The sequence below is a fragment of the Capra hircus genome, chromosome 24 (genome assembly GCF_001704415.2).
Source record: "Capra hircus breed San Clemente chromosome 24, ASM170441v1, whole genome shotgun sequence".
NCBI lineage: Eukaryota > Metazoa > Chordata > Mammalia > Artiodactyla > Bovidae > Capra > Capra hircus.
Genome location: NC_030831.1, coordinates 46,069,133 through 46,096,342, shown reverse-complemented (window position 1 = coordinate 46,096,342; position 27,210 = coordinate 46,069,133). Strand labels below are relative to the sequence as shown.

Here is a 27,210-nt window from a genome sequence, read left to right as displayed (position 1 = left end):
AACATGTCAATATCTTTGCTTTAACTTAGTACGCTGCAGTTCTTATTATAAAGTGATCAGGTTTTCATGTTTGGTCTTAGGAAATCTTTACAGTCACAGAGATAACTATTTTCTGTTAAGAGTTGTGAAGATTTGCTGTCACCTAAGAGCTTAATTCACATATTAGAGTTCTTCAGAGAAATGAAACATAAGTGTAGTTGTACAGAGAGATTATAGTGTTGGCAAATTTGAAAGGTTAGGTGGGCAGGTTGGAGACTTAGGGAAGTGTTCCATTTGGAGGTACAATTCCTTCTCCCACAGTAGACCTCAGGTTTTTCAATGGCAATGAGACCCACCCTTATGGAGAGTAATGGACTTCACTCGAAGTCTAATGCTTTTTTATTAAAGTGTTAATCATCTAAAAAATACCTTCACATGGGACTTCCCTGGTAGTCCAGTGATAGATTGTCCTCCCCCCCAACCAAAAAAAAACAAACCCTTCACAGCAATACTGAAACAAAAACGGTACCATAGGCAGAGCCAAGGATAGGGCTGTTGATGAAAAAAATGGCAATCTTGTTTGTCTACCCCCAACTTCCTGCTCTCTAAAAGCAGCTGACTTTATTTCTTCTGTCAATTGTGTATTGCAGTTTTTATTGTGCCACTTTTACATTATATACGTGATCTGTTGATTTCACCCAGTAGTTAAGAATTTTGCATGTGGACACACTATACACCGTGTCTATTTATCATTATAGTGTAGATTATGATTTGGGATAAAGAGAAATTTTGCTTATATGACAGCTGAAGAAAGCCAAAATGTTTATTTTTACCTTCCTCTCAGAATCTGGATACACAGAAAATTTTAAGATCTAGTTTTTAAAAACTGTTTTGACTGCGTTGGGTCTTTGTTGCTTGGCTGGGGCTTTCTCTAGCTGCCGTGCATGGACTTCTCTTGACAGGCTCTAGGTGGGTGGACTGCAGAGCATGGGCCCACCTCTGCTGCATGTGGACTCTTATGGCCCAGGGGTGGAACCCGTGTACCTTGCAGTGGCAGGTGGATTCTGCTCCACTGCACCACTAAGGAAGTCCCCAAACAGTTGTAGTTTAATTTGTCTGGTGGTAATGAGACCAACACATCAAGTATGCCTTGTGAAGAGTGTGAGTTTGCTCATGTAGACCAGTCTGTGCATAAGCTGTATGAATTTGGAAAGTCATTTAAGTCTGATCATGTGGATTGAGTTGTGGCCCTTTCCCTAATTTTATTTACCTAAAGTTCAGCTCATTCTATTGCTGAAGCTCATGTCCATTGAGCAAGCCATCCGGCCATCTCATCTGTTTCCTCTTCCTGCCTTCCATCTTTCAGGTATACTTAGTCGCTGAACAACTATAGTTGTTCATCATAGTGGTAAGAGTTCTGCCTGTGTGATTCAAGTATCACCTGTTTGTAAGTTCCAACACCCCTGAACTCAGTTTAAACTCAAGCCCCCAAAAGGCCATTATTTAACTGGAGCTGATTGCACACATCTGATAGGTGTGGAACAGCTCCCAGGTATGCTTTGTGTTTTAGTCCTGTGCCTCTTACAAGTTTCTGAAGTGTTTAATAGAATTTATACTAGTGCCACGGAGGTGTGTTATGTGAAGACTGAGCAAAGATTCACGTTACTTCAGTAACCTGAAACCTAAAACTATCAAAATAGCCTGATACTTTCACAAACCCTAGACTAGGAAGGAATTTGAAGTGATGCGGTTTATCCCCTGGTTGCTGAAGACCTGTCATTCTATGCTGGAATCTCTGAAGGACAATGTGAAACTCCCATGTGAAATGTGCTTTGCTATAGCTCCTTCTCGTTAAGAAGCTTTGTTTATATCTTGCTGAAATCTCTATTGGGAAGGATCCAACAGAAACCATTTATCATTTCTTTATAGGAAGAAAACTAGAGCTGTCAAATGCCTGTTCTATATTCTAGTTAGAACACAGGGTAGGCTCAGTGATATTGAAAGAGGAATAGCTTATATATAATGCATTGTTTGTGATTGTAATGTTAGGTTGGCGCAAGAATAATTGTGATTTGCATTGCTGAACTTTGCTCTTTGATATTGGAATACATTGTTAAATGTAGTTATGTTATACATCAAAAAAAATTGCAGCAATGAACCAGAAGCAACAAATTCTGAGACTCAAGTGCAGTTTTTTAAAACCAAAGTTACCTCATGGGCACCTGAATCTTACGGACAGGCAGGCCTGAATACTTTGCCTAATGGCCTTCCTGTGTGGCAGCCAAATGGCCTGTCAAAATGTATTTTGTACAGCTTATAGAGGAGTGGCAAATGTCTTAAAAGGTACTTGACCTTTGAAATTTGAGGTTTTATGGCTTTCAGATTTATATTTTAAACTCTGTTAATAAAATGAAGTCTTCTCATGTCTCTTTCAAGGGTATAATTTATGATTACAGGAACATTAAGATAGGCATATTTTAAATAGTGCTTAGTTTATTGAGCATCAGCTGTGAGATTAACACTAAAGAACATGCAAAGTGAGCAAGACAAGTGCCATTTCATTTAGGTTATTTAACATTTAGAGTTAAGGTGGGAGGACAAAAGACATTAAATGACTGTAAATATTGTGCAGTTACTACACAGAAACACACTTCAAATGCAGTAGATAAAATACCTGCTGGTAGAATTGGAAGAGTTCATGGATGAATTGGCTTTTGGCCAGAGGAAAACTTGTTTTATGTTGTTCAGTTGCTTAGTTGTGTCTGACTCTGTGGCTCCATGGACTGCAGCATGCCAGGCTTCCCTGTCCTTCACTTACCTCCCGGAGTTTGTTCAAACTCATGTCCATTGAGTCGGTGATGCTATCCAACCATCTCATCCTCTATCTTACAGTTGATTTACAATATTGGTATTAATTTAGGTGTACAACAAAGTGATTCAGTTATATTTGAAATTCTGCACAAAAGATTTACATATTATTTATATATTCAGTTACCTACTTATGTCAGTATAAATTCATGGTTAGTTAGTTTGTATTTTGAATTATAATCCAATATTATATATATGTTTTTTTTGTTGTTGTTGTTCAAATTCAGCTTATTTCCTGCTCCAGCCCTAGAAAGTCTTGGTTTTTTATTTTTTTGATTTTACAAGTTTTACACACACACACACACACACCATACATGTACATTATGTACATACTGGATATGAGTTCTTATGGGATAAAAGTATCATAAATTTCCTCTTTTTTTTTGGCCATACTGGGTCTTTGCTGCTGCACTGCGGGCTTTCTCTAGTTGCGGTGCTTGGGCTTCTCATCGTGATCGCTTCCCTTGTTGCGCAGCACGGGTTGTAGCACAGACAGGCTTCAGTAGTTGTGGTTCTTGGGTTTAGTTGCCCCACTATGTGGGATATTCCTGGACCAGGGATCAGTCTGTGTCCCCTGCATTGGCAAGTGGATTCTGAACCACTGGGCCACCAGGGAAGTCCTCTTCTGTTCTTCAGCTTGTCTGTCTTAAAAGGTGGCTTTTGTTGAAAAAAAAGAGTCCTGTAGACAGTAGGTTGTCTTATGTAACAGTGAATATCAAAGTTTTTCCGTCTTTAAATTACTTCAGTCAGGAACACATCTGAGTTCCTTATCTCACTCAAGAAAATTCTAAACTTAAAAGATGTCAAGAAGGGAGAATTTTCCCCTCACACTCCGTTTGACTGGCCTACTGATAAAATTGACACCAGACAGATTAATGAGAGAAGTAACATTTTAATTCATGCACATGGAGGTCTCAGAAATGGGATATAAGACGTGGCTAAAGCAGGTAAGTTTTATGCTTTTTAGACAATAAATTTGAGAGGGTTTATCAGGACAAACTTAGGCTATGGGTGCTTAATAAGTGAGTCTAAACAGAGTTTGGATTTGGGGTTGTAAATAAAAGAAGCATAACAAATTTTGTTTATACAGACTTCTTGGCCCTGAATTTCCTATCTCTGGGGATAAGGATGTCTTTCAACCTCCTGGTACACAGAGAGGACCTTTCAAATGCAAGATTTATTTCCTGATTTCAGGGAGACAGGTGTTACAGTGTCCTTGGATTTGCAATTTCTTAAGTTACTAATTCAAAATCATCCCGCTGAGGATATTTTGGGGGTGGTCTGCCTTGTGCCCCAACAGTGCAAAGGGCAGACCACACTCACCTGTGCTTTGTTGCAGACAGCTAGCCTCTGGGTACTGAAGCCTTCTCCTGGAAGTTTTCCCTTTGTATACTATTCATGTCCTGTTCTGACCCTCTGCTCCACTCATGAATCTACTCAGCTTCTAATCTTAGTGATGAAATCCAACCTCTCTGCTTTTGACATTGACTTACTGCTGCCCTCTGTCCCCTGCTTGGCCAGGTTCTGCTTCTCAGATCCTGGCTTTAGCTCCTTGGCCAGGTTTGCCCCTGTCTCCTGGAAGGGAGGGATCAGGCTATGGGAACTGAGGTAAAAATTGGTAGTGACTGCTGGTTTTTTTTTTTTAATTAATTATTGGCTGCACTGGGTCCTTGTTGCTTTGCACAGGCTTTCTCTAGTCGTGGCAAGTGGGGGCTACTCTTCATTGCCAAGAGCGGGCTTCTCACTACAGGTAGTTTCTCTTGTGGAGCAGGGGCTCTAGGCTCACAGGCTTCAGTATTTGTGGGGCACGGGCTTAGTTGCTCCATAGCATGTGGAATCTTCCTGGACTAGGGATCGTGTCCCCTGCATTGGCAGGTGGATTCCTATCCTCCGTGTCACCAAGGAAGTCCAGTACTGCTGTTAACGATCAGGGAGAGCTTGTTGAATTCCCTGTCGGGTACTATCATTGTCTAATCCATGAGAAAATAGCATCCTTATCTTGAGGGGCTTTGCAGTCGTCTTGGGGAGGTAAGCTATCCAAGAGGAACAGAAACTAGAGAAAAAAACATGGATATAAGTCATATTTCATCAAGGGCTAGTAAGTGTAATAAGGACACGTTCTAGAAATTCAAGAAATGAGAAGACACTAAGGGCTGGAGAAGGTGGGGGAAGTGGTGCTGAGATAGAATTTGAGAAAAGAGACAGCTGCACCCAGGCAGCCTGCAACGGAGCAGCACAACTGGGGTGGCAGAAAAGCCTGGCTGGCCTAGGGTGGGGACAGGGGAGGAAGCCAGGGAGTGAAGTGGGAAAGGTCAGGGTAGGGAAGGTCTCAACGGCCACAAAGGGGCATTTGGGACTTAATTCTGATGGGGAAACATGGCTTTGTGAGGAGAGCAGAGAAAAGAAGCAGCAGTGCTTCAAGAAAGAAAACTAAGGCGAGTTGGCAGAGGAGGAAGAGGAGTGCAGACTGATTTTTTAAAGTGTGAAAGGAAAAGGGATTTTAGTGGGCATTTGTTATTTTTGCCACTCACCATCCATTTATCCTATTTCAAGGGAAAGGTCCCTGATTCTTTCTGGGGAAGCCTCCCTTTCCTTTATAATTCTTGTGGAACAATTTGACAGCTTAATTTCAAAAACCTTAAAAATGTTTATATTATTTAACCTGTGATTATGAGGAACTTTTTTTGAGGTATAGTTGATTTTCAGTGTTAATTTCTGCAGTACAGCAAAGTGAATCAATTATGTGTATATCACACACACACACACGTTCTTTTTTAAAATCTTTTCCATTATGATTTATCATAGGATATTGAATATAGTTCTCTGTGGTATTCGGTAAGACTTTGTTGTTTATCCATTCCAGTATAATAGCTTAAATCTGCTAACCCTACCCTCCCACTCCATCCCTCCCCAAACCTCTCCCCCTTGACAACTACTAGTCTGTTCTCTGTGTCCACGAGTCTGTTTCTGTTTTATAGATAGGCTCGTTTGTGTCATGTTTTAGATTTCACATATAAGTGGTACCATACTTGTCTTTTTCTTTCTGACTTCAGTTGGTATGATAATCTCTTAGTGGCCTCCATATTGCTGAAAATGGCATTATTTCATTCTTATTTATGGCTGAGTAGTATTCCATTGTATATATGTACCACATCTTTATCCATTCATCTGTCATTGGACATTTAGGTTTCCATGTCTTGGCTATTGTGAATAGTGCTTCTGTGAACATTGCATTACGAGGAATTTTAATAAAAATTTATGTAAAAGATATTTATCACAGTGATATTTCTAAAAGCATTAAGAGAATGCTAAAAAAGTATTGGTATATCCACTTGATGGGAAATTATGCAAAAGTTAGAAAGTGATACTGAAGATTTTTCTTTTTAATTTTTGGGAGGTTTGAAATAAACTCATATTGTATAAACTCAGAGGTCCAGAGAGCATGAAGTGAAAAGTAGGTTTTCTTCCCTCCTATGTCCCTCTGCCCCATTCACCCCAGCATAAGAGGAACATTTAAAACATGTGTGTCTATTCTTTTTCCTCCTTACCCAAATGGAAGTTTGTTTCGCATCTTGTTTTTTCCCCGCTTTATAGCTGGTAATTGTTCCATATCAAAACACTGAGCTTCCTCATTTTTTTAATGCTTGAATATGATTTAATTGTATAGATATATTACAATCTATTGAGCTAGTCCTCCACTGATGGCATTTAGTTCTTTCAAATCTTTTGCCAGAATAACCATGCTGCTATAAATAATTATATACATATTTCACTTTGCACATATGAGGATATCTGGAGGATAAACTCTAACATGGAATTGTTGGATCAAAACATAGGAGCACTTAGGAAATTCCTTGGTGCTCTAGTGGTTAGGACTCAATGCTTTCACTGCAAGACTTGTGGCCAAAAAAAAAAAAAAAGGGGAGCATTAAAAATTTTGGCAATATGGCAGAATTTCTTTTCACAGAGATTTTCAATTTTTTCATAAAAGAGTGTCTGTCCTGTCCATTCAGCCAGCACCATGTGCTATCAAACTTTATGTTAGGAAAGGTGTATTAAAGGATTTTAGAAAATACGAATGAAATATTGTTAAGTTACAAAAGCAAGACTCAAATATGTACAGTACGAGCTTAAAAATGCAAATGTAGGACTTCCCTGGTGATCCAGAGGTTAATAATCTGCCTGCCAACCATGCAAATGCATATTATTGAAAGAGATAATGCCACTGAATTAATAATAATGCCACTATTAATGGCATTAATTTAATGCATTAAATTCAGATAATGCCACTGAATTTAATAATGCCATTAAATTATCCACTGTTAACACAGTAAATGTGTTAATTGTGGTTTATATTAAATGTATTGATTCATTATTCCATAATTGCTGTAGTCCAACTCTTTGCAACCCCATGGACTGTGGCCTGCCAGGCTCCTCTGTCCATGAGATTCTCCAGGCAGGAATATGGGGGTGGCTTGCTATTTCCTACTCCAGGGATCTTCCTGGAGTAGTGTTATGGCTGTAGTAGTGTTATTTAACTTCATTAGTAAAATATCCCAAATTTGTTATAGACCCTTGGGGGCATCCTTGGTGGTGCAGATAGTAAAGAATTTGCCTGTGATGCAGGTGACCCAGGCCGATCCCTGGGTTGGGAGGACCCCCTGGAGAAGGAAATTGCAACCCTCTCTAGTATTCTTGCCTGGAGAATCTCCATGGACAGAGGAGCCTGGTAGGCTACAGTCCATGGGGTTGTAAAGAGTCAGACATGACTGAGCGACTAACACACTTCTGCTGTAAAAACAATTCAAAGCAAGACCCATGGATATAGTACAAATATTACTTGTCTTTTTATTCCCAACACCTGTTGAGGTGATGAGGTTTATAAATTAGGAATGAATGAGGAATATTTTCTGACTGTGTGGACAACCATTTGAAATTTCCAATCTTGCCACCAGGTGGTGGAAGAGAGTTAAAATTCAGGGGACCTCGTGGGCTCTGAGCCACGAAAATCAAGTACAATGTACCCTGAGAGGTTAAACAAAATGTTAAAAATGAAAATTTTAACAATTAGAATTGATTTAAAATATTTGTTCCAAAATATTCAAAACTCCCAGGAAAAACCTTGATGCTATCTGTGGCACTTCAGCATATTTCCTCAGTTGGCATTATTTCTTACCCCTCCTTCTGTTGAGCCTGTCCTCCTGGTGCCCCTGATGATGCTGTCAGGCTTCCCTTTTTCCTTCTAACCTCGCTGCTTTCCAAAGAGTTGAACAGCCTGATGAATGGATGCAGCTGAAGGCCACCTCTCCATCTCTGTTGTTGCAGATGACTCTTGGTGGGATTCCATCACCGGGGTGGGTGAGGGCAAACCTTCCAGCTGCCCTTCACATCACCCCAGCTGCTATCTCTTCACTGTGTCTGTACCAAGCTAGAACCTGCTCAGAGGCAGTTTGCCTCTCCAGGTCTGAGGCTGGGGGCTGGCTCTCGACCTGCATCCTCCCCTCCTTGAGTGGATCTGCCTCAGGAATGACCTCTATGTTTGGCTCTGATTCTGTTTAGAGGGGCAGAGCTGTAACCGAGCTCCTCATACTTTAAATACCTGTGATCTTGGCCACGTCAATCAGCCTCTGTGGGCCTCAGTTTTTGGTTCAGGGCAGGTAGCTCAGGGCTGTACTTTGTCTTAGAGTGCCTTATCACTGCAAAGCGGGGATGGGTCTGACTTGCCCTCGGTTATGTTTAGGAAGGTGTTCTACTAGGAGAATGCAGGAAGAGGAAGGACGCTGGGACATCATACTTCTGGAGGGATTTGGTGGAGAAGGGTCTTGGGTCTGGATCCTAAGAATGCGGAAGGGTTGGGGAGGAGCTGAGTTCCTGGACACCGTGAAAGAACCCCACTGAGGGACATGGAGTCAAGGGCCAATGACCTTTCCATGACTTTTGGACTAAAACATGCTTACCTGTGGCGGGTGCCTCTGAGGTCCCGCACTTGACGAGCTGAAGCGTCCACACCTGACCCGGCCGTCAGTGTTGTCAGTGGAGGCCACGCGCAGTCCCCGCGACCACCTCGGATCCGACGGGGGCTCCGTCCACCAGCGCGCGGAGCCTGGCTGTCTCCGCCAGGAACTGGGTCAAGGGAGGAGGGAGCTGTGGGCAGGAACCGAGCCGAATTCAGGGAGGCGACAGAATCTGTTCCTTCCGATCTTTAAAGGTCTCCCGAAGGAGAGGGACGTAGGGCTAACTGACTGACGCCTGACGCCGCAGGGTCTAACCCGCGGGCCGCCTCTCTCTTCCGCGCGGGACGAGTGCAGGGTGCAGGCAGACCCGGGACGCGGCTGTGGCAGGAGTAGGGGGTGCTGGGTGCTGCGGACCGCTGAGGGGTTCGGGGAGCGGGGCGTGGTGGGGGCGCGGGGCGGGGCCGAGAGGGGGCGGGGCTCCGGGGGCGGGGCCGGGCGATGCGGATGGGGCAGGAGGGGCGGGGATCGGGGGCGGAGCTGGGCTCGGGGGCGGGGCCGGGCGGTGAGGCTTGGGGCAGGCGGGGCGGGCAGATGGGTGGTGTGTGGGGCGGGGCGGGCGGTGGCGTGGGCCGGGCTTAGCTCCGGGTGCGCGGCCGGGCTGGCAGGTCCTGACAGTCCTCGTCCCCACGCGCCTGCTCTGGTTCTCCTCGCTGCTCGCTAGCCAGCCATGACAGGCTCACTGTTCAAGGGGAACTTTTGGGTAAGTCAGCGAGGCGAGGAGCCCATCGCCCGGCTTGGGAGATGGGGGCCCCGAAGGGAGCCGTGGGCCCCTGTCCGGAGCAGAATCCGATCGGACCCGCCGCCGCCGGCCCCTCTCTGCGCTGCCCCCAGCCCGCCGCGCGTCCTCGGGTCCGCGGGGTCCGGTTCGCAGGGTTTCCCTCGGCCGTCCGCGCCCCGAGTCACCGCAGACAGGTGTAGCCTTATAGCTGGGACATTCCCCTCTCATCTCACACCTGGGGAAACCGAGACCCAAACGGAGGAGCCACTAGTCCTGGGACAGTCGCAGGGTGGTCCCGGAGGCTGCACTGTGAGCAGATTTGGGGGGTAACGTGGGTCAGAAAACGTGCGGTAAATTTCGCCGGGTTGTTTGGCTTTTCCAGGTCCGCGGAAATGTACAGCCTGTCCGAGCCTCCAGACATTAGCGGGGTTCTCTAGCAGAAGCTTTGCCAGTCTCGTAGCCCCGTTTCCTGAGCCCCTCCCAGCCTTTGCCCCCTGTCCCCCTATCCAGGGGGAGGCTGGTGCGTGTGTGAGATCCTGCGAGCTGGTGGGGGCATCTGAGCCCGAGGACGGGCCCAACCAGGAGGCGTCAGCTCAGTCCTCTTCTCTGTCCAGTCCTCTTCCCCCCGTCCTCTCGCTCCCCAGGTGCCCCTCAACAGTCTGTACCCCCTCATTTGGAGGAGCCACCCTCATCCTTTTAAGGCAGGAGCAGAAAGTCAGCTTGTCTCCAGACTGAGCTACTGCTGCCAAGCCGCCCCATCTCCTTACCTGCAGTCCCGATGTGAAGTGAAAGTTGCTCCCTCTGTCTGACTCTTTGCAGGCGGATTCCTTACCAGCTGAGCCACAAGGGAAGCCCAATACTGAAGTGGGTAGCCTATCTCTTCTCCAGAGTATCTTCCTGACCCAGGAATTGAACTGGGGTCTCCTGCATTGCAGGAGGATTCTTTACCAACTGAGCTATCAGGGAAGCCGAAAGGAAAGCAACCCTGATGGCTCCCTGTTTAGCCTCATAGCACCTAGCAGGTTCCTTTCCCCCATGGAGAGTGCTACAAAGAGAAAACTTGGCCCTGTGACCTGGGGGACACAGTTTAGACCCTGCCTTGAGAAGTCCCTTTTCCTGGAGTTTTTGGGGTTCTCCTTGAGCACTGCCCACCTGTGGGGTATGGTCCTCTCACCGCAAGCAGCTTCACAGAGAAGGTGCATGGCCTTGGAGCTGGCCCCTGGAGGAGGCCTGTGAATTCTTTGGGTGGAATAAAGATCTCAGGGTCCCATGCCAGGCACTGTGGGGAAAAAACAGCACAGAGAGCCCTGTTTTTCTTCCCCTCAGTATGTAGCATTCAGTTTTCAGGTCTCTGCCCAGTGTCTTCTCTTCAGGGAAGCCCTTCCCGATTGCGCCCGATAGTGCATGTTGTATTCCTTCATAGTTTTTGTCCTTTATGGTTTTGAGGTTGGGGGCCTTGCAAGCATGTGAGCACCTTGTGGACAGCTGTTGTCTGGCTTTCAGTGCCACTGCCCCTTGCACGGGCTGTTGCCAGTGAGATCTCAGCAGATAGCTGTCGAATGAGTACAGTGGATCTATGAAACGGACAGGGCATGTAGTGGGTTGAGAGCTGCGGCCTCCATCCTCAGAGGGCTCCCAGGCCACAGGAAGGCAGCCCCCCAGCTGCTCCCAGAGGCAGTCTTGCAGGAATGTTTAGGGGAGGGGGCAGATATGAGGTCTGTGTTGGGAGTTAGAGATTTGGTAAAGGTCCAGGGTAGAGAACTTTCTGAGTTTTTACTTCCCCCTCGCCCCTCCCTGAGCTTTTACTTTCAAAACATATAAGCTCCTGAGTGATAGTTTGCAAAGATATCTTCTAATTTCATATGATTTTTATGTCAAGTAATAAAAACAGTAATAGCTAACATTACTGTGTATAGAGTCTGTGGCAAGCACTGTGCTAAACACTTTACATATACCACTCATTTACGTCTCAGCTACCCTATGGGGTACCTTATTGACTATTCCATTTTGCAGATAAGGAAACTGAGTGGCAAACAGGTTGAGCAACATTCCCAAGATTGTAGAGCTATTAGACAGTGCAGCAGGACTCTGCATAGACCAAGTGTTCATCGAGTGCTTTCAGCGAGGCTGGTGCTCAGTGAGAGTGTCCTTTGGCACCGTCAGATGCAGATGCTGAGACATCATTTGACTTTTCACGTGCATATCTTTCTCCTTCAGCTCCAACCATGAGTTCCTGGGGTGTCTGCACTGAGTGCCACCACCCACTGAGCCTCCAGCACTGCGATGGTGCTTCTCACACGGATGCTCAGGAACCAGGCAGACGGGACAGTCAGCCCAGATTTGAAAGAAAGGGGGCAGAAGGGAAACTAGTGGAGACCTTAGGGGCTGCCTGAGATGCTCTCATATTTTCAGGGATGGGTAGAGAGTGGGGAGCAAGGCTGTTGTTATCACTGAGGGGATGGCAGCAACTCACGCTTCAAGGACAAGAAGGTTGTGATGGTATAAGGTAGAAAGCTTTGGAAACCCGAGTGGGTATCAGCTGATTGAATTGAACAAATATTAGAGAAAATACGTTCTCTGTATAGAGGTGGCATTTGCAGGGATAAGAGCACCGTCTTGGGTCGAAGGTACATTCATCATTAGGAAGCCAGTAGGGAGGGTGGACTGAATCTTGAATGCCTGTCCTCACGGATATAGAGGACAAAGGGGTTGGGGAATGGGAGAGTTCTGGCAGGGGCCGAGGGGCAGAAAGGGTCTGTTCCAGGATGGAAATTGCAGGGAAGGGACAGGAGGAGACCAATGAAAGGAATGGCAGAGGGTAAGAGAAGTCAAAGCCACGGGACAAGGTCACCAATTGAAACCGGGCAGTGGGGGAGAGGAAAGAAAGGCTCCGAGCAGGCTCTGCGTAAGGTGAGCAGGAGAGTGGGGTACTGGCCCCAGAAAGCAGGAAGTCACATGAGGAACTGGTTTGTGGGGAGAGAAGGAGGAGGAGGCAGAAGTGATACTGACAATATTAACTACAGGGGTAGCACTGGTGAAGACGGAGACTCGCAGCATCCTGAAGCCCCTGCAGCAGCCCTCAGCTTTCAGGACAGTGCCAGGGTTGCTGGATATGGGGAGGTCCTAGGGAAGGAACAGGGGCCAGACAGCAGGGTTTGGGGATATTTTAATATTTGAACAACCAGTACAAACAGTGAGTGTGCCCTGATCCTAGGTTTGAGGACTTGGTAGAGGGGGCCCCAGTAGGGTGTCCAGGGAAAGGGTGTCCAGGAAAGACAGTGCCTGGAACAGCAGAGGCTCTCAGGTGGCCTCAGTTCAGCTCAGTTCAGTCGCTCAGTTGTGTCCGACTCTTTGCGACCCCGTGAATTGCAGCACGCCAGGCCTCCCTGCCCATCACCAACTCCCGAAGTTCACTCAAACTCATGGCCAGGTTTAAATCCCCATCTGCCCCTTATAGCTGAGTGACCTTGGGCAGATAACTTCAACTCTCATTCTGTTTTTCCATGTCGAAAAATGAGGATAATACCAATGTTGGTGCTCTGGGACTGTTGTGAAGATTAAATCAGAGTTCTGTGCATGCCTGGCACATAGCGAGCACTTGTGATTGTCAACTATTATCAGCACAGAGGTGATAATTAAAGGAAGTGGTTGACAGTTACTCCTTGAGAATCAAGAGATAAGAGGACCCCAGAGAAGCACTCTTGGTGACTACCTTGTTTTGGCAGGAGTAGAGAGGGGTCAGAGAAAGAGAGGTAGAGATCTGGAATTCAACCCTCACAGGAGCCATCACAGGCCCAGGAGAGGAATGTTCCATGGAAGTTGAGAGGCCCATGGTCAAATTAGGTAGATGTTCCTGAAAAGATAGGAGTCAGCGCATACTGTATAAACAATCTTCAGATGCCCCGTGGGAAGTTCATTTAAAGGAACCTTTCGGTGGATCTATTTGAAAAGGGAATGCTCTTTAAAACTGGGATAGTCCCCCACTGTGTGTGCTTTTTCCCTCCCAGCAGTTGTGTGGTTAAGCCGCGCTGTTATTTATCCTGGTTAACGTTGATGGTATCTTGTTGAAATAAGACAGGGGCTGTGGGTATGGTTTCCAGGGCTCCAGCGAAGGTGGCCACATAGGGATGGTCCCAGCCTTTGGCCTGTGGTCAGAGGGGCCTTGCACAGGTGACCTGTTCCAGGAGAGGGAGATGCTCCCCGCCTCAGGACACTCCCACATTCCTCACGAGGGTGTGACCCCAGCCTGACCCTGTGTATCTTCTAGATCCTTATGTTGATGGTCTTCCTGATTCTCACTGCTCTAAGCCCAGACCAGCCTCCTATTGCCTGTCCTAACCTCTCCCACCCCTGTGCCTACGGTGGGCGAGGCCTCTCTCCTCTGCTTGGGGAGTGACCAGGGGAAGGCTTGGGGCCCCCTGAACTTGCTCGTTGTGCCTGACCACCCAGGGCTGTCCCTCTGCTTCAAACCTCTGACCGCTTTGGAATCTGTTCTTTCTGGGTCTTACCAGATCTTGAGTTGGTACTGTCCTGCCTGGTGGCAAAATGCAAGATAAAGGCGTTGACTTTCGTCCCTTCCAGTTCATTCTTTCTAGAGCAGCCACTGGGGTCTAGCTTTAAAATGATTATCACAAATCTTATTTTCTTGTTTTAGCATTGTAAGAATTTAATAAGAAAGTCATGGGATCTACCTTCTAAGGAAAACAAGAAATTCTTCTCTTTTTTTGGCCACGAGGCATGTGGGATCCTAGTTTTCTCACCAGGGTGCAAACCCAAGCTCCCTGCATTGGAAGAGCAGAGTCTCAGTCACTGTGACTGCCAGAGAAGCCTCCAGAAAAATAGGAAATTCTTTTTGAAATATATGAAACAAAATCTGAACAAGTGGAAAGAAAACAAAAGTTTGTTAACAAACTTTAAAAAAGTCTAGATGGTGTAAGCATATTCTTTAAAAATTCAAATATTCCCAAATGACTTATAATGAAAAACAATATAATTATTATTTATGTTGTCACAATGTGTAAAGACTGTTTTTATTTTATTTTTCTTTGCCATATGACTTGTGGGATCTTAGTTCCTTGACCAGGGGTGGAACCCATACCCTCAGCAGAGAAAGTGCAGAGTCCTAACCACTGGACCAGCAGGGAATTCCCACAGCATGTAAAGGTTTTTATTTTTAAAGCTAAGTGTGTGTGTGTGTGTGTGTGTGTGTGCACGCTTAGTCATGTCTGACTCTTTGCAACCCTTTGGACTGTAGCCTGCCAGGCTCCTCTGTCTGTGGGATTCTCCAGGCAAGAAATACTGGAGTGGGTTGCGATTTCCTTCTCCAGGGGATCTTCCCAACCCAGAGAGGGAACCCGTGTCTCTTGCATTGCAGGCGGATTCTTTACCTGATGAGCCATCAGGGAAGCCTGAAGTAGTATATTATAGTTAGATCTCCATTCTTATTTTTCTTGGACTTTCTAATTCTTCTTTGAGGGAAGACATTATTTACCTTTATCAGAAACCCTTTTTAAAGCATTTATTTATTATTTGATTTTGGCTGTGCTGGGTCTTTGTTGCTGTGCAGGCTTTCCTCTAGTCGCAGAGAAGCATCGGCTTCTCTTTGCACTGGCTTCTCTTGTTGTGGAGCTCTAGAGCACAGGCTTAGTTGCTCCAGAGCATGTGGGATCTTCCTTGATCCGGGATCGAGCCCATGTCTCCTGCATTGCAAGGTAAATTATTTACCACTGAGCCACCAGGGAAGCCCCAGAGACCTTTTTTTTTTTCCTCAATGCTCCACTCTATTAGTTTTTTCCCCTGCACAAACAACAGTTTGTTCGCAGATTAGATTTACACAGTGAATGTAGAATTCTGAGTTTGGTGTCTCAGATACCCATTATAGGAACACGTACATAGATAATACATAGTTAAGTTCATTCTAAAGTCAAAAAGACTTGGTGTGTGCAAACTTGGTATAAGTGTGTATGGATGCATATTAATTTATGGATTTTTCTGGTAAAAGCAACTATGATGTCATTAGCCAATCAAAGCAAATATCAGTTACATCCAAACATATACAATATCCAAAGTACCTCTGTTTGTACAACCAGTAGATGTTTTTGCAATTAACTTCTGTAATTTTCATTTACCGTCTCTTAAGTATAATCAGAATGTCCATTTTTGGACATATTTTATTACAGCATAAATATCATCCAAGTTTCAGTGTTAGTGAAAAGCTCATCTGAGTAGGAAGGGGCTGACATTTTTCTTTCCTCTGCTATACTAGAAATCTCCAGCTTTGACAAAAGAAAAGGGGGAAAGAAAGTGAAGTTGCTCAGTCGAGTCCGACTCTTTGTGATCCCATGGACTGTAGCCTATCAGGCTCCTCCGTCCATGAGATTTTCCAGGCAAGGGTGCGGGAGTGGATTGCCATTTCCTTCTCCAGGGGATCTTCCCGACCCAGGAATCAAACCCGGGGTTCCCGCACTGCAGGCAGACGCTTTACCGTCTGAGCCACCAGAGAAGCAAGAAAAGGGGGAGGGGCGGTGTTAAATAATAGGAATTGTTGGTTAGCTTTATAGAATGACATGTCACTGTAATTTAAAAAAAAAATATTTGCTTATTTATTTGGCTGCATTGCTCTTTGTTGCCACATGTGGGATCTTCGTTGCTGTGTGCCAGAGCTTCGTTGCAGTTTGTGAGATCTAGTTCCCTGGCTAGGGATCGAACCCAGGTCCCCGGTCTTGGGAACCTGGATTCTTAGGCACTGGACCATTGGGGATGTCCCTAGCCATTGTAACTTTTTAAAATATAAAACTATTAGACTTTTCCAACTATATCAATGGGACTATTTAAGATATGGTTGCCAGGAATTTAAGAACTCTTGCATGTTATGAAAATCCATGAAGACTGAGAGCTGTATGATCTCACTCTGGAAAAGCCAGGCAACAGGAAACCAGATACTTTGGACACTGTTCAGATAGCTGCTGTTGAGTCTCACAACATTCAACACAGGCTTCGGAGCCTCTTCAGAATCAGGAGCTTCTAGCTTCCCAAACAGCCTGTGTGTGAGGAAGGTAGGAAGAGCAGGCCTCTGAAAAACACAATAGGCTCTTGACTTGTTGGTTTAAAAACTTGTCTTCTAGCTGGACTTAGCTGTATCTTTGCGTGAAGGTTAGACAAAGGTCAAGCTGCAGATTTCAACACAGGAGATAAGAGTTTGTTCTTGAGAAGAGGAAAACTTTTCCCTAGCTGACTCTAACGCTCCTGTCTTAAACACTTTACACATTTGTATGTGTAAAGAGGTTCAAGGTAGTTCAGGGCAACTTAAATCCCGGTGCATAGACCCATACCATTCATCAGTATCTATCTGTGGAAACTCTTATATGGCCTCCTAGCTTACCAGTCGGATATGGCTCTATTGTATTAGCATTGATCAGGTCACACCAAGTGAGGACTTTATTTTTTTAAAGTTTGTTTATTTGGCTTTGTGGGTCTTAGATACCGAGTACTCTCTAATTGTGACCCGAGGGCTCAGTTGCTCCAGGGATATGTGGGATCTTAGTTTCCCGACCAGGCATTGAACCTGAGTCCCCTGCATCGCAAGGTGGATTCTCAACCACTGGACCACCATGGAAATCCCAAGACTTTCTTTTTTGACAGAAATGATCACAGCTGAAATATTTGGGAAAGTAAATTAAAAGAATATTCTTTTAATTATTCTGTTTTGTTTTTTTTTGACCCGCAAGGCTGTGGCACTTTATACCCTCTCACCAGCCCAGCACTACGCCTCCAACACAGAGTATGACATAGAGTACCATTTTTGTTTTTTTTTTTAAGGCTGCATGATCTTAAATATTTTTTTTTCATAGATCACTGTTCATCTTTCAAACATATTACTATTTGTGCCTTTCAGATCCTGAAGAATGGTACTGTAAGGGTCACATACCTCAGGGACATCACTGCTTTTACAACTGTATTTTAGGAGAGGGAGACACACACAGAGAATGAAAAATAAGGAAAGTTGGCAGTGACCCTGCCTCATACCCTCAGCGTTCACACTGTGAGGTGCAGCCACACAAGACCCCCAAAGGGTTGGAGGTCGGGGAAGGAGGTGGGAGGTTTTAGCTGACTTTTCACTGACCTCTACTCCTGCCTCCCCGTCTTGGAGAGGAGACTTTTTCTACAAGTCCGTTGCATATTTCTAACAATACACGTATCACTCCATGTTTGTTTGTTTTTCTTCCTTGGTAGACTATGGCCACTTCAGTATTGTTTACCTCTGTGTCCCTAAAGCTTGACTCAGTTCTGAGGACAGAATATGTGCTCAATAAACATTTAACAAGTGAATAAATGAACACTGAAGTCTCAACTACTTGATGTTAACAGGCATCCCCCCACTCTCTACCCCCTGTACAATACAATAATCAGGGGCCATGCAACTAAATTCCACATATTTAACTAATTTTTGTTGTCTTTTAAAGTGTGATGCCACATTAAAAAAAATTGTGATAAAATGCACATAACAACATTTACCCCCCCTAACCTATTTTGAAGGCAATGGCACCCCACTTCAGTACTCTTGCCTGGAAAATCCCATGGATGGAGGAGACCGGAAGGCTGCAGTCCATGGGGTTGCTGAGGGTCGGACACAACTGAGCGACTTCACTTTCACTTTCATGCATTGGAGAAGGAAATGGCAACCCACTCCAGTGTTCTTGCCTGGAGAATCCCAGGGATGGGGGAGCCTGGTGGGCTGCCGTCTCTAGGGTCGCACAGAGTCGGACATGACTGAAGCGACTTAGCAGCAGCAACTTTTTTTGAATGTAAGGCTAAAACTCCAATAGTTTGGCCACCTGATGTGAAGAACTGACTCATTGGAAAAGACCCTGATGCTAGGAAAGATTGAAGGCGGGAGGAGAGGGGGTCGACAGAGGATGAGATGGTTGAATGGCATCACTGATGCGATGGATGTGAGTTTGAGTAAACTCTGGGAGTTGGTGATGGACAGGGAAGCCTGGCGTGCCGCAGTCCATGGGGTCGTAAAGAGTTGGACGTGATTCAGTGACTGAACTGAACTGAAGGTTCATTGGTATTAAATACATTCACGTTATTGTGCAACCATCACCACCATCTGTCCTCTAAATTCCTTTCATCTTGTAAAACTGAAGGTCTACGTCCATTAAACAATTACTCCCCATTCTCTCTTCCCCCAGTCTCTGGCAACCACCTTTATACTTCTGTCTCTATGATTTTGACTGCTTTGAGTACCTCACATAAGTGGAATCATAGAGTATTTGTTTATGACTGGTTTATTTCACTTAGTGTAATGTCCTCAAGGCTCATCTGTGTTGTAGCACATGTCAGAATTTCCTTAGTTTCTTTTTTTTTTTCAGAATTTCCTTAGTTTTTAAGTAGAATATTCTTCCTTTGTGTGTATATACAACATTTTGCTCATCTGTTCATCCATCAATAGATATTTGAATTGCTTCCTTGTTTCAGTCATGGTGAATAATACTATGAACATGGGTATACAAATATTTCTTCAAGACCCTGCTGCCAATCCTTTTGGCATATGCCCAGAAACGTAATTGCTGGATCATGTGATAATGCTATTTTTAATTTTTTGAGGAACTGCCATATGTTTCCCATAGCAGCTGTACTGTTCTACCTTCTCACCAACAGTGCAGAGGGTTCCTGTTTTCTCATATCCTCACCGGCACGTTTTATTTTCTCTTTTGTTTGCTTTTGTTTTCCACTCTACTCAAACCTCCGCCTCACTTCCTCATTCTTTCTCTGTTTTGATGATCTTTGCCTCCTGCTCCATTAAGAAATCAGACACCACCTGGTGAAAGCTCGCCTGTCTTCTGTATAAATAAGATGAGGTGCAGCCATGAGTAATAGAAAAACCCAAAACAACAGTAGCCTCAACAAGGACAAAGTTTTTCTTTCACCCACACAAAGTCCCCAGCCATTCATTCCAGGGATGGCACGGCCACCCACAGCGTCAGGGCCCACACTTCTGTCTCATTCCTCTGGTGGTACTTAGGTTAACGCCTGGTACATAATGGATTCACAGTAATAGCTCTTGAATGACTGAAAATAGGGTTTATTAATAATAGGACATTTAAAAACTTTTGATATGTAGCACCAAACTGATTTCCTAAAGAGCAGACATAGTATAAGTGTCCCTGATAATATGTGGAAATAATCAGTTTCACTACATCAGCCATGGCCAGTTTAATAAACAAAAACAGATGCCTTATTAAATTATTGTTTGTTTTTATCACCAGGGAGAGTGAACGTTATTTTCTTGTTGTATTTCCCCATTTACAAATGGTTTTAATTCCTTGCTCATTCTTTACTTATAAATCTACACAAGTTTTTTGAAATGATAAATATATTCTTTGTTATTTAATATAAATATTTGAATGTGTATTCTTGTATATATGTGTGTGTGTAATTCACATGTTCTAGCCTCCAGCAACTAGCGTGCAGCAGGGAAGGACTTTCCTCAGGCCCTCAAACTTTTGCCTTGGACATTTCTGGGTTACAATCCCAGCTCTGCTCCTTTCAAGCTGAGGGATGTGCCCTTGTTCAAATTACTCAACCTTCCTAAGCTTAGTATCCTTGTCTGTAAAGGAATCACTGTACTTAAACATGTATAATGTATTTTGAAAACACTTAATGCAGTCAAGTTTGCTGTAATTTTGTAATTTCATCTCAGCTCAGTTCAGTTGCTCAGTTGTGTCCGACTCGTTGTGATCCCATGGACTGTAGCATGTCAGGCTTCCCTGTCCATCACCAACTCCCGGAGCTTACTCAAACTCATGTCCATCAAGTCGGTGATGCCATCCAACCATCTCATCCTCTGTCCTCCCCTTCTCCTCCCACCTTCAGCCTTTCCCAGCATCAGGGTCTTTTCCAGTGAGTCAGGTCTTCCTATCAGGTGGCCAAAGGCTTAGAGCTTCAGCATCAGTCCTTCCAATGAATGTTCAGGACTGATTTCCTTTAGGGTGGACTGGTTGGATCTCCTTGCAGTCCAAGGGACTCTCAAGAGTCTTCTCCAACTCCAGAGTTCAAAAGCATCAATTCTTCAGCTCTCAGCTTTCTTTATGGTCCAACTCTCACATCCATACATGACTACTGGAAAAACCATAGCTCTGATTAGACGGACCTTTGACGGCAAAGTAATGTCTCTGCTTTTTAATATGCTGTCTTGGTTTTTCATAGCTTTTCTTCCAAGGAGCAAGCATTTGTTAATTTCATGGCTGCAGTCACCATCTGCAGTCACCCAAGAAAATAAAGTCTGTCCCTGTTTCCATTGTTTCCCCATCTATTTGCCATGAAGTGATGGGACCAGATGCCATGATCTTCATTTTTTGAATGCTGAGTTTTAAGCCAGGTTTTTCACTTTCCTCTCTCACTTTAATCAAGAGGCTCTTTACTTCTTCACTTTCTGCCATAAGGGTGGTGTCATCTGAATATCTGAGGGTATTGATATTTCTCCTGGCAATCTTTATTTTTTTTCCCTCCTGGCAGACTTGATTCCAGCTTGTGTTTCATCCAGTCTGGTGTTTCGTATGATGTACTCTGCATATAAGTTAAATAAGCAGGGTGACAATATACAGCCTTGATGTACTCTTTTCCCAATTTGGAACCAGTCTGTTGTTCCATGTCTGGTTTTAACTGCTGCTTCTTGCCCTGCATACAGATTTCTCAGATGGAGAAAAGGTGATCTGGTATTCCCATCTCTTAAAGAATTTTTCACAGTTTGTTGTGATCCACAAAGGCTTTGGCATGGTCAGTAAAGCAGAAATAGATGTTTTTCTGGAACTCTCTTGCTTTTTCTATGGTCCAGCAGATATTGGCAATTTGATCTCTGGTTCCTCTGCCTTTTCTAAATCCAGCTTGAACATCTGGAAGGTCTCTCTTCATGTACTGTTGAAGCCTTGCTTGGAGAATTTTGAGCATTACTTTGTTAGAGTGTAAGATGAGTGCAATGTTGTGGTAGTTTGAATATTCTTTGGCATTGCTTTCTCTATTGCACATCAAGGTTTCAAAACTCCTCTGCATGCTGAAACTCGATAAACATTCAGGTTCTTTTTTTCTGAACTCTTTTTTTATGGTTAGAGTTTTACTCAGTATTTAATTGTCTTTTTCTATGAGCCTTTGGGGCTTCCCAGGTAGAGCTAGTGGCAAAGAACACACCTGCCAATGCAGGAGACATAAGGAACGTGGGTTTGATCTCTGGGTCGGGAAGATCTCCTAGAAGAGGGCTTGGCAACCCGCTCCAGTATTCTTGCCTGGAGAATCCCCATGGACAGAGGAGCCTGATGGTCTACAGTCCATAGAGTTGCAAAGAGTTGGACATGACTGAAGGAACTCAGCATGCACTCATGCATAAGCCCTTAGGTGTTCCAGCATTAGCAGAAGCTAGAGATCTGTGTGGACCTGTAAAGTCAGGAGAAGACTGATCCCTGCTCTCGGGGGGCTTTGTTGCTGTTGCTGTTTTGTCACTCAGTCATGTCCGACTCTTTGTGACCCCATGGACTGCAGCATGCCAGGTTTCCGTGTCTTTCGCTATCTCCCAGAGTTTGCTCACACTCATATCCATTGAATCAGTGATGTCATCCAATCAACTCATCCTCTGTCATCTCCTTCTCCTCCTGCCTTCAATCTTTCCCAGCATCGGGGTCTTTTCCAATGAATTGGCTCTTTGCATCAGGTGGCCAAAGTATTGGAGCTTCAGCTTCAGGATCAGTCCTTCCAATGAATATTCAGGGATGATTTCCTTTAGAATGGACTGGTTTGATCTCCTTGCTGTCTTGTTAAGGAACAAACACATGTGTATGATACTGATGGGAAACAGGCTCACCTATTCTGCTCATGTTGCAAGGAGTAGGTTAGCCGGACAGGATTATGGGGCAGGCTTACCTGGAGCACCGTTTCCTAAAAAGTGCTGAGATGGTACCGAGCATGTGATAAGATGGAGAAATCTGTGTTTCCAGAACACCTCAGAGAAGGCAGTGGCATGGCACAGGGGTAGAAGGAATACTTGAGTGAGCTGCTTAGGGTAGGGGGACTGGGACTCCACCTGCAGGTCTTGCTTGAGTGAAAATAGCTGATAGTCTGGCCATCCTCTGAGGGGCTGGGGTCTGGCTCATTTTCAGGCTTAGTTTTGCTGTGTGACAGATGCCAGCCGAAATGCTGAGAAAAGTCACCTCGTCTTTCCTCTCCACTCTGGCCCTGCACTGCTGAGTCCCCACTCCTGTATGAACACGACTTTTTCTATTTTAAGAAGCAGGGCCCACTTAAAGCGACAGGTTCAAAAATGGCTACAAACACAATTCCTTCACTGCACCAGGCCTTGGTTGCCCCACATCTTGGAATCTACTCTGCAACTGCGCTCTGTTGTCGGAAATAAACATGGCTTTCTTGATCCCATGTCACTGTCTTCATAGACTGGGACGTGGGGACTGGAGTCAATGAGAAGAGGGATGCAGGGGACCCAAGTCTCGAGTGAAACAGGGGTGCTTTATTTGCAGAAACACATGTTTATATATCTTCATACAAGGCAGCTTTAGGCAGTAAAAATATTGAGCAAAAACAAAGCCAAGCAAATAACAATCTTCAAAGGGCCAGAAAGCATTCCATATCCTGAGTAAAAGGGGCATAACTGAATAGATTACCTTTAAGTAAAAGGTCACTGAAGGGAGTCACTGAAAGGAATCCAAGCAGGTGCCCTTCTCATGATCTCAGTCCTGAGAACTGCTTGCAGCTCTGCTCGCTCGTTTTCCAAGAACTGATAAAGAATAGAGAGTCCTTGAGAAATGGCCCACAAAAGAAGAAAATAACATATTGGATCCCTTAAAGTTGAATGTTCCCTGGCAATCCTGCGAGTCAGCTCCTGAACTAAGGGTGCAGAAAGACCTAAGCTCTGAGGCATTCATCAGTACCTCTGCTGCTGGCCAGATCTGGACAGTTGACGAGTCCTATGGGCTATCTGCCCCTGATCAGGCTTCCCCCTCTACCTGTCTGGTGTTTGCATGTACCTGTGCAAATCAGAATTCCCATGTTAATTCCTGCTCAGAAGGTTGGCCAGCTTTAATTCTGACCAGCCGTGGCTCAGGGGTGTCCTGGCTGGCAGGCCTCTCGCTGGCCAACCCTGGCTGATGCTGCCCTTTCCTGGGGAGTTTGTACATGAGGGACCCTCCTGTTCCTCCTGGCCATCCTCAGCTCTGAGTCACAGGGGGCAAACTTGCTGAAGATCCAGGCACCTGCGTGTGAGCTGTGCGGCCCCTTCTGCAGAAACTAAAGTGAAAGGTCCCGGAGTCCAAGGGCTCAGGAACCCACGAGCCTGTCTGCTGTCTGAGAGCAAAGGAGTGAGCCCAGTCAGGGGTGTTGCAGAGGGGGCAGCTGGAAGCCTGAAAAGATGGGGGCCCTGAATGAACCAGACCGCAGCTATTCAGAATTGTGATTGATTCTGAGAGCAGAGGATGTGGGGAGGGAGAGGCCGGCAGCCGCAGTCCTCCCGGCCAGGGCTACATATCATTTGGGGTCTGCACCCCACTCTACCTCAGACGAAGTGGGTGACTCCCTGGAAGCCACCCTGCTAACCACTCTGGTTAGCCTGGGCTTCCTGTTTAGCAATGTGGATAATACTATCTGGCCGGCTCTCTGCTAGCTAGGGCCACCGTGTCTCGGATGGAGGAGGTGGAATTGTTGGGGATGTGTTAATGTTTTCACGTGTTAATATGTGTTAATAGTGTTTTCACGTTTTGTTTGTTTCTTTGGCTGTGCTGTGCAGCACGCGGGATCTTAGTTTCCTGAGTAGGGGTGGAACCTCTGCTCCCCTGCAGTGGAAGCCCAGAGTGTTAACCACTGTGCCAGGAAGCCCCAATATTGTAGTGGTTTCTGCAGTTAAATTAATTTTTAAAATTGAGACCATGAATGAAAATGATGAGTGGAAATCCCTTGAAAAAAATCTCAAGAATTGTTAGAACAGGCGAAATATAGTCCCTAATGCCTGAAAATTATGATTTTTAAACAAGCAGAGGTCCCTGTACTTCTGTTATGAGGCTAATTCCATAGTGTTATCCTCAGGGCTCAGTGGCACAGGTTTTAGCACTGAGTGAACATGGCTTTGAATCCCTGCTCAGCCTTGTATGCTTTTGCTGTATGACTTTGGGCCAGTAGTGTTATGTCTCTGGATCTCTATGTCTGCATCTGTAACTTCTGGGTGATAATACCTCTTGGATATCATCACCTGGATGATCTCCCCATCTCAGGGTCCTTAACTTAATCGCAGCTGCAGAGTTCATTTTGCCATGAAAGATAACACGGTCACAAGTCCCAGGTATTATAGCTTGGCCCCACATAAGGTGGTTGGGTCGTCACTGGACATGCGTGTTGTCATCAGGGACTTCTTTGAGAAGATGCCATTTGAACTGAGATGTGAAGGGTAAGGTCCACCTACCCTTGAAGATGGCCAGAGGAAGGGGAGGGAAAACAGCAAGCCTGGAAAGGGCCTAGTGTGTTTGAGGGATAGAAGGATCAGCGCTTCAGCAGAAAGCAGGCTGAACTGCTGAAACTCAGCTTGACCAAAACCCGTTTGCTGAAATGATCATGTCACTAAAAACAAGTTTTTAGTGATTACCCAGAAATCTAAAGCATATTGTATTATTAAAGGGTAGTAGTAGTTTGTCACTCAGTCGTGTCTGACTCTTTGCAACCCCATGGACTGTAGCCTACCAGGCTCCTCCTTCCATGGGATTCTCCAGGCAAGAGTACTGGAGTGGGTTGCCATGTCCTTCTCCAGGGGATCTTCCCAAACCAGGAATCGAACCTGGGTCTCCCGCATTGCAGGCAGACGCTTTAACCTCTGAGCCACCAGGGAAGCCTTATTAAAGGGTAGTTTCAACAAATTTTTAATTTAATAGACTTTATTATTATTATTTTATTAATAGGCTTTATTATTTTGAACAGTTTTAAGTTTATAGAAAAAAACTGAACAAGGTACAGGATTCCCATATCACCTCTCTCTCAGTTTCCTCCACTATTAATGTGGGGTGAGAAATCTTGCCTTTCATGAATGTTTACTGAGCAGCTACTCTGCGAGACACGGCAGCAGATTTTGGGACTTCATACTCTAGTCTGTGAGATCCAAGGTGGCCAAATATTGCATACGTTATACACTTAGGGATTTTGGTGACTTCAGTGCAGGAAATAGTGTATGAGTTTCCTATTGCTGCTTTAACTAATATTCCACAAGCTCAGTGACTTAACACAAATTTACTCTCTCACAGTACTGGATGGCAGAAGTCTCACTGGGCTAATGTTGAAGTATCTGTAGGGCTGCATACCCTCTGGGGCTCAAGAAAAATCTGTTCCTTGCCTTTTCCTGATTCCAGAGGCTCCCCTCATTCCTTGGCTAGTGGCCCTCTTTTACCTTTAAACCCAGCAATCGCATCACTCTGCTTCTCTCTTTTAAGGATTCTTGGGCCCACCTGGATATCTTGCATTACTATGTGACTATTGCTGCTCCAATATTACTAGCTAAAGTCCACGCTTTACATTAAGTTCACACTTCGTTTTCTGTGGGTTTTGACAAATGTGTGATGCCATGTGTCCACCATTACACTATCATACAGAATAGTTTCACTGACTTGAAAAATCTTCTTTACATCCTTCCTTGCTTCCCCTGAACCCTGGGCAACCAACAACCTTAATTTATTGTCTCCATATTTCTGCTTTTTCCAGAATGTCATGTAGTTGGAATCACATATGGTATGTAGCTTTCTCAGACTGACTTCTTTCATTTAGCAATATGCTTTTAAGATTCTCGCATGTCTTTTTGGGGCTGGATAGCCCATTTCTTCTTATCGATGAATAATATTCATGGTATGGATGTACTACGCTGTTTATTTGTTCACCTATTGAAGCACATCTTGGTTGCTTCCAATTTGGGGCAATTATGAGTAAAGCTGCTATCCACATTTGGGTGTAGTTTACATGGACATACATTTTAAACTTGATTTAGTTGAGATTTCTTTTCACTGATTCAGATTTATTGATCTAGTTCAGTTGGATGTCATTTTAACACGTGTTTCACATCTAATATGCCCGAATATCCTCTGTGCTTCAAATTCATGCAAGATATTCATTGGATCTACCAGGATGAGAAGTCAATGAGTTAGAGAAGGAGAAAGGGCAGTGGGCTCAGATGAACATGTAGGGAGAACTACTTCTATTTGCTTCTACAATTTGCTTCCAAAATCCTAACATTAATTATATGCATATATCTGAAATTTGAATATGAAAACATTCTCATGACCAAATGTCATGAACAGAAAGTATAGAACACTTGAAAGATGCTGAACTTGGGCTGGTGTCGGTGAAATGGCAGTCATGAAACTCAAACTAACTCTAAAATGTAACTGCATTTAAATCCAAACTTTGAAAAAGCTGCGAGGTCAACAGAAATTGTCTATTTTATAGCCAGCAGGAGCAAGTAGAAACAAGAGTCACATGTTTCAGAGGTGAGAGAGGGCTGAATCACTGAGACACAGAGGATGAGTAATTTCGGAATGGAAAAAATGGCATTGATATTATTCCTCAGACTCAAAGTTAATCAGCCTGGTCTGCAGATAT

The 27,210-nt window shown here is 44.7% G+C and overlaps 1 protein-coding gene and 1 non-coding gene across 2 annotated transcripts in view; one reads left to right on the top strand and one right to left on the bottom strand.

The window, feature by feature from the left end:
* PSTPIP2 (proline-serine-threonine phosphatase interacting protein 2) overlaps positions 9,429-27,210 on the top strand; it is a 95,208-nt gene continuing 77,426 nt past the window's right edge. Inside the window, exon 1 of the mRNA XM_005697169.3 lies at positions 9,429-9,561. Within this exon, the coding sequence (XP_005697226.2) occupies positions 9,529-9,561 (33 nt within the window). The 5' untranslated portion in view covers positions 9,429-9,528. The remainder of the gene's footprint in view (positions 9,562-27,210) is intronic.
* On the bottom strand, positions 25,385-25,456 carry TRNAC-GCA. The gene has a single exon. It is a non-coding gene; the product is annotated as a tRNA-Cys (tRNA).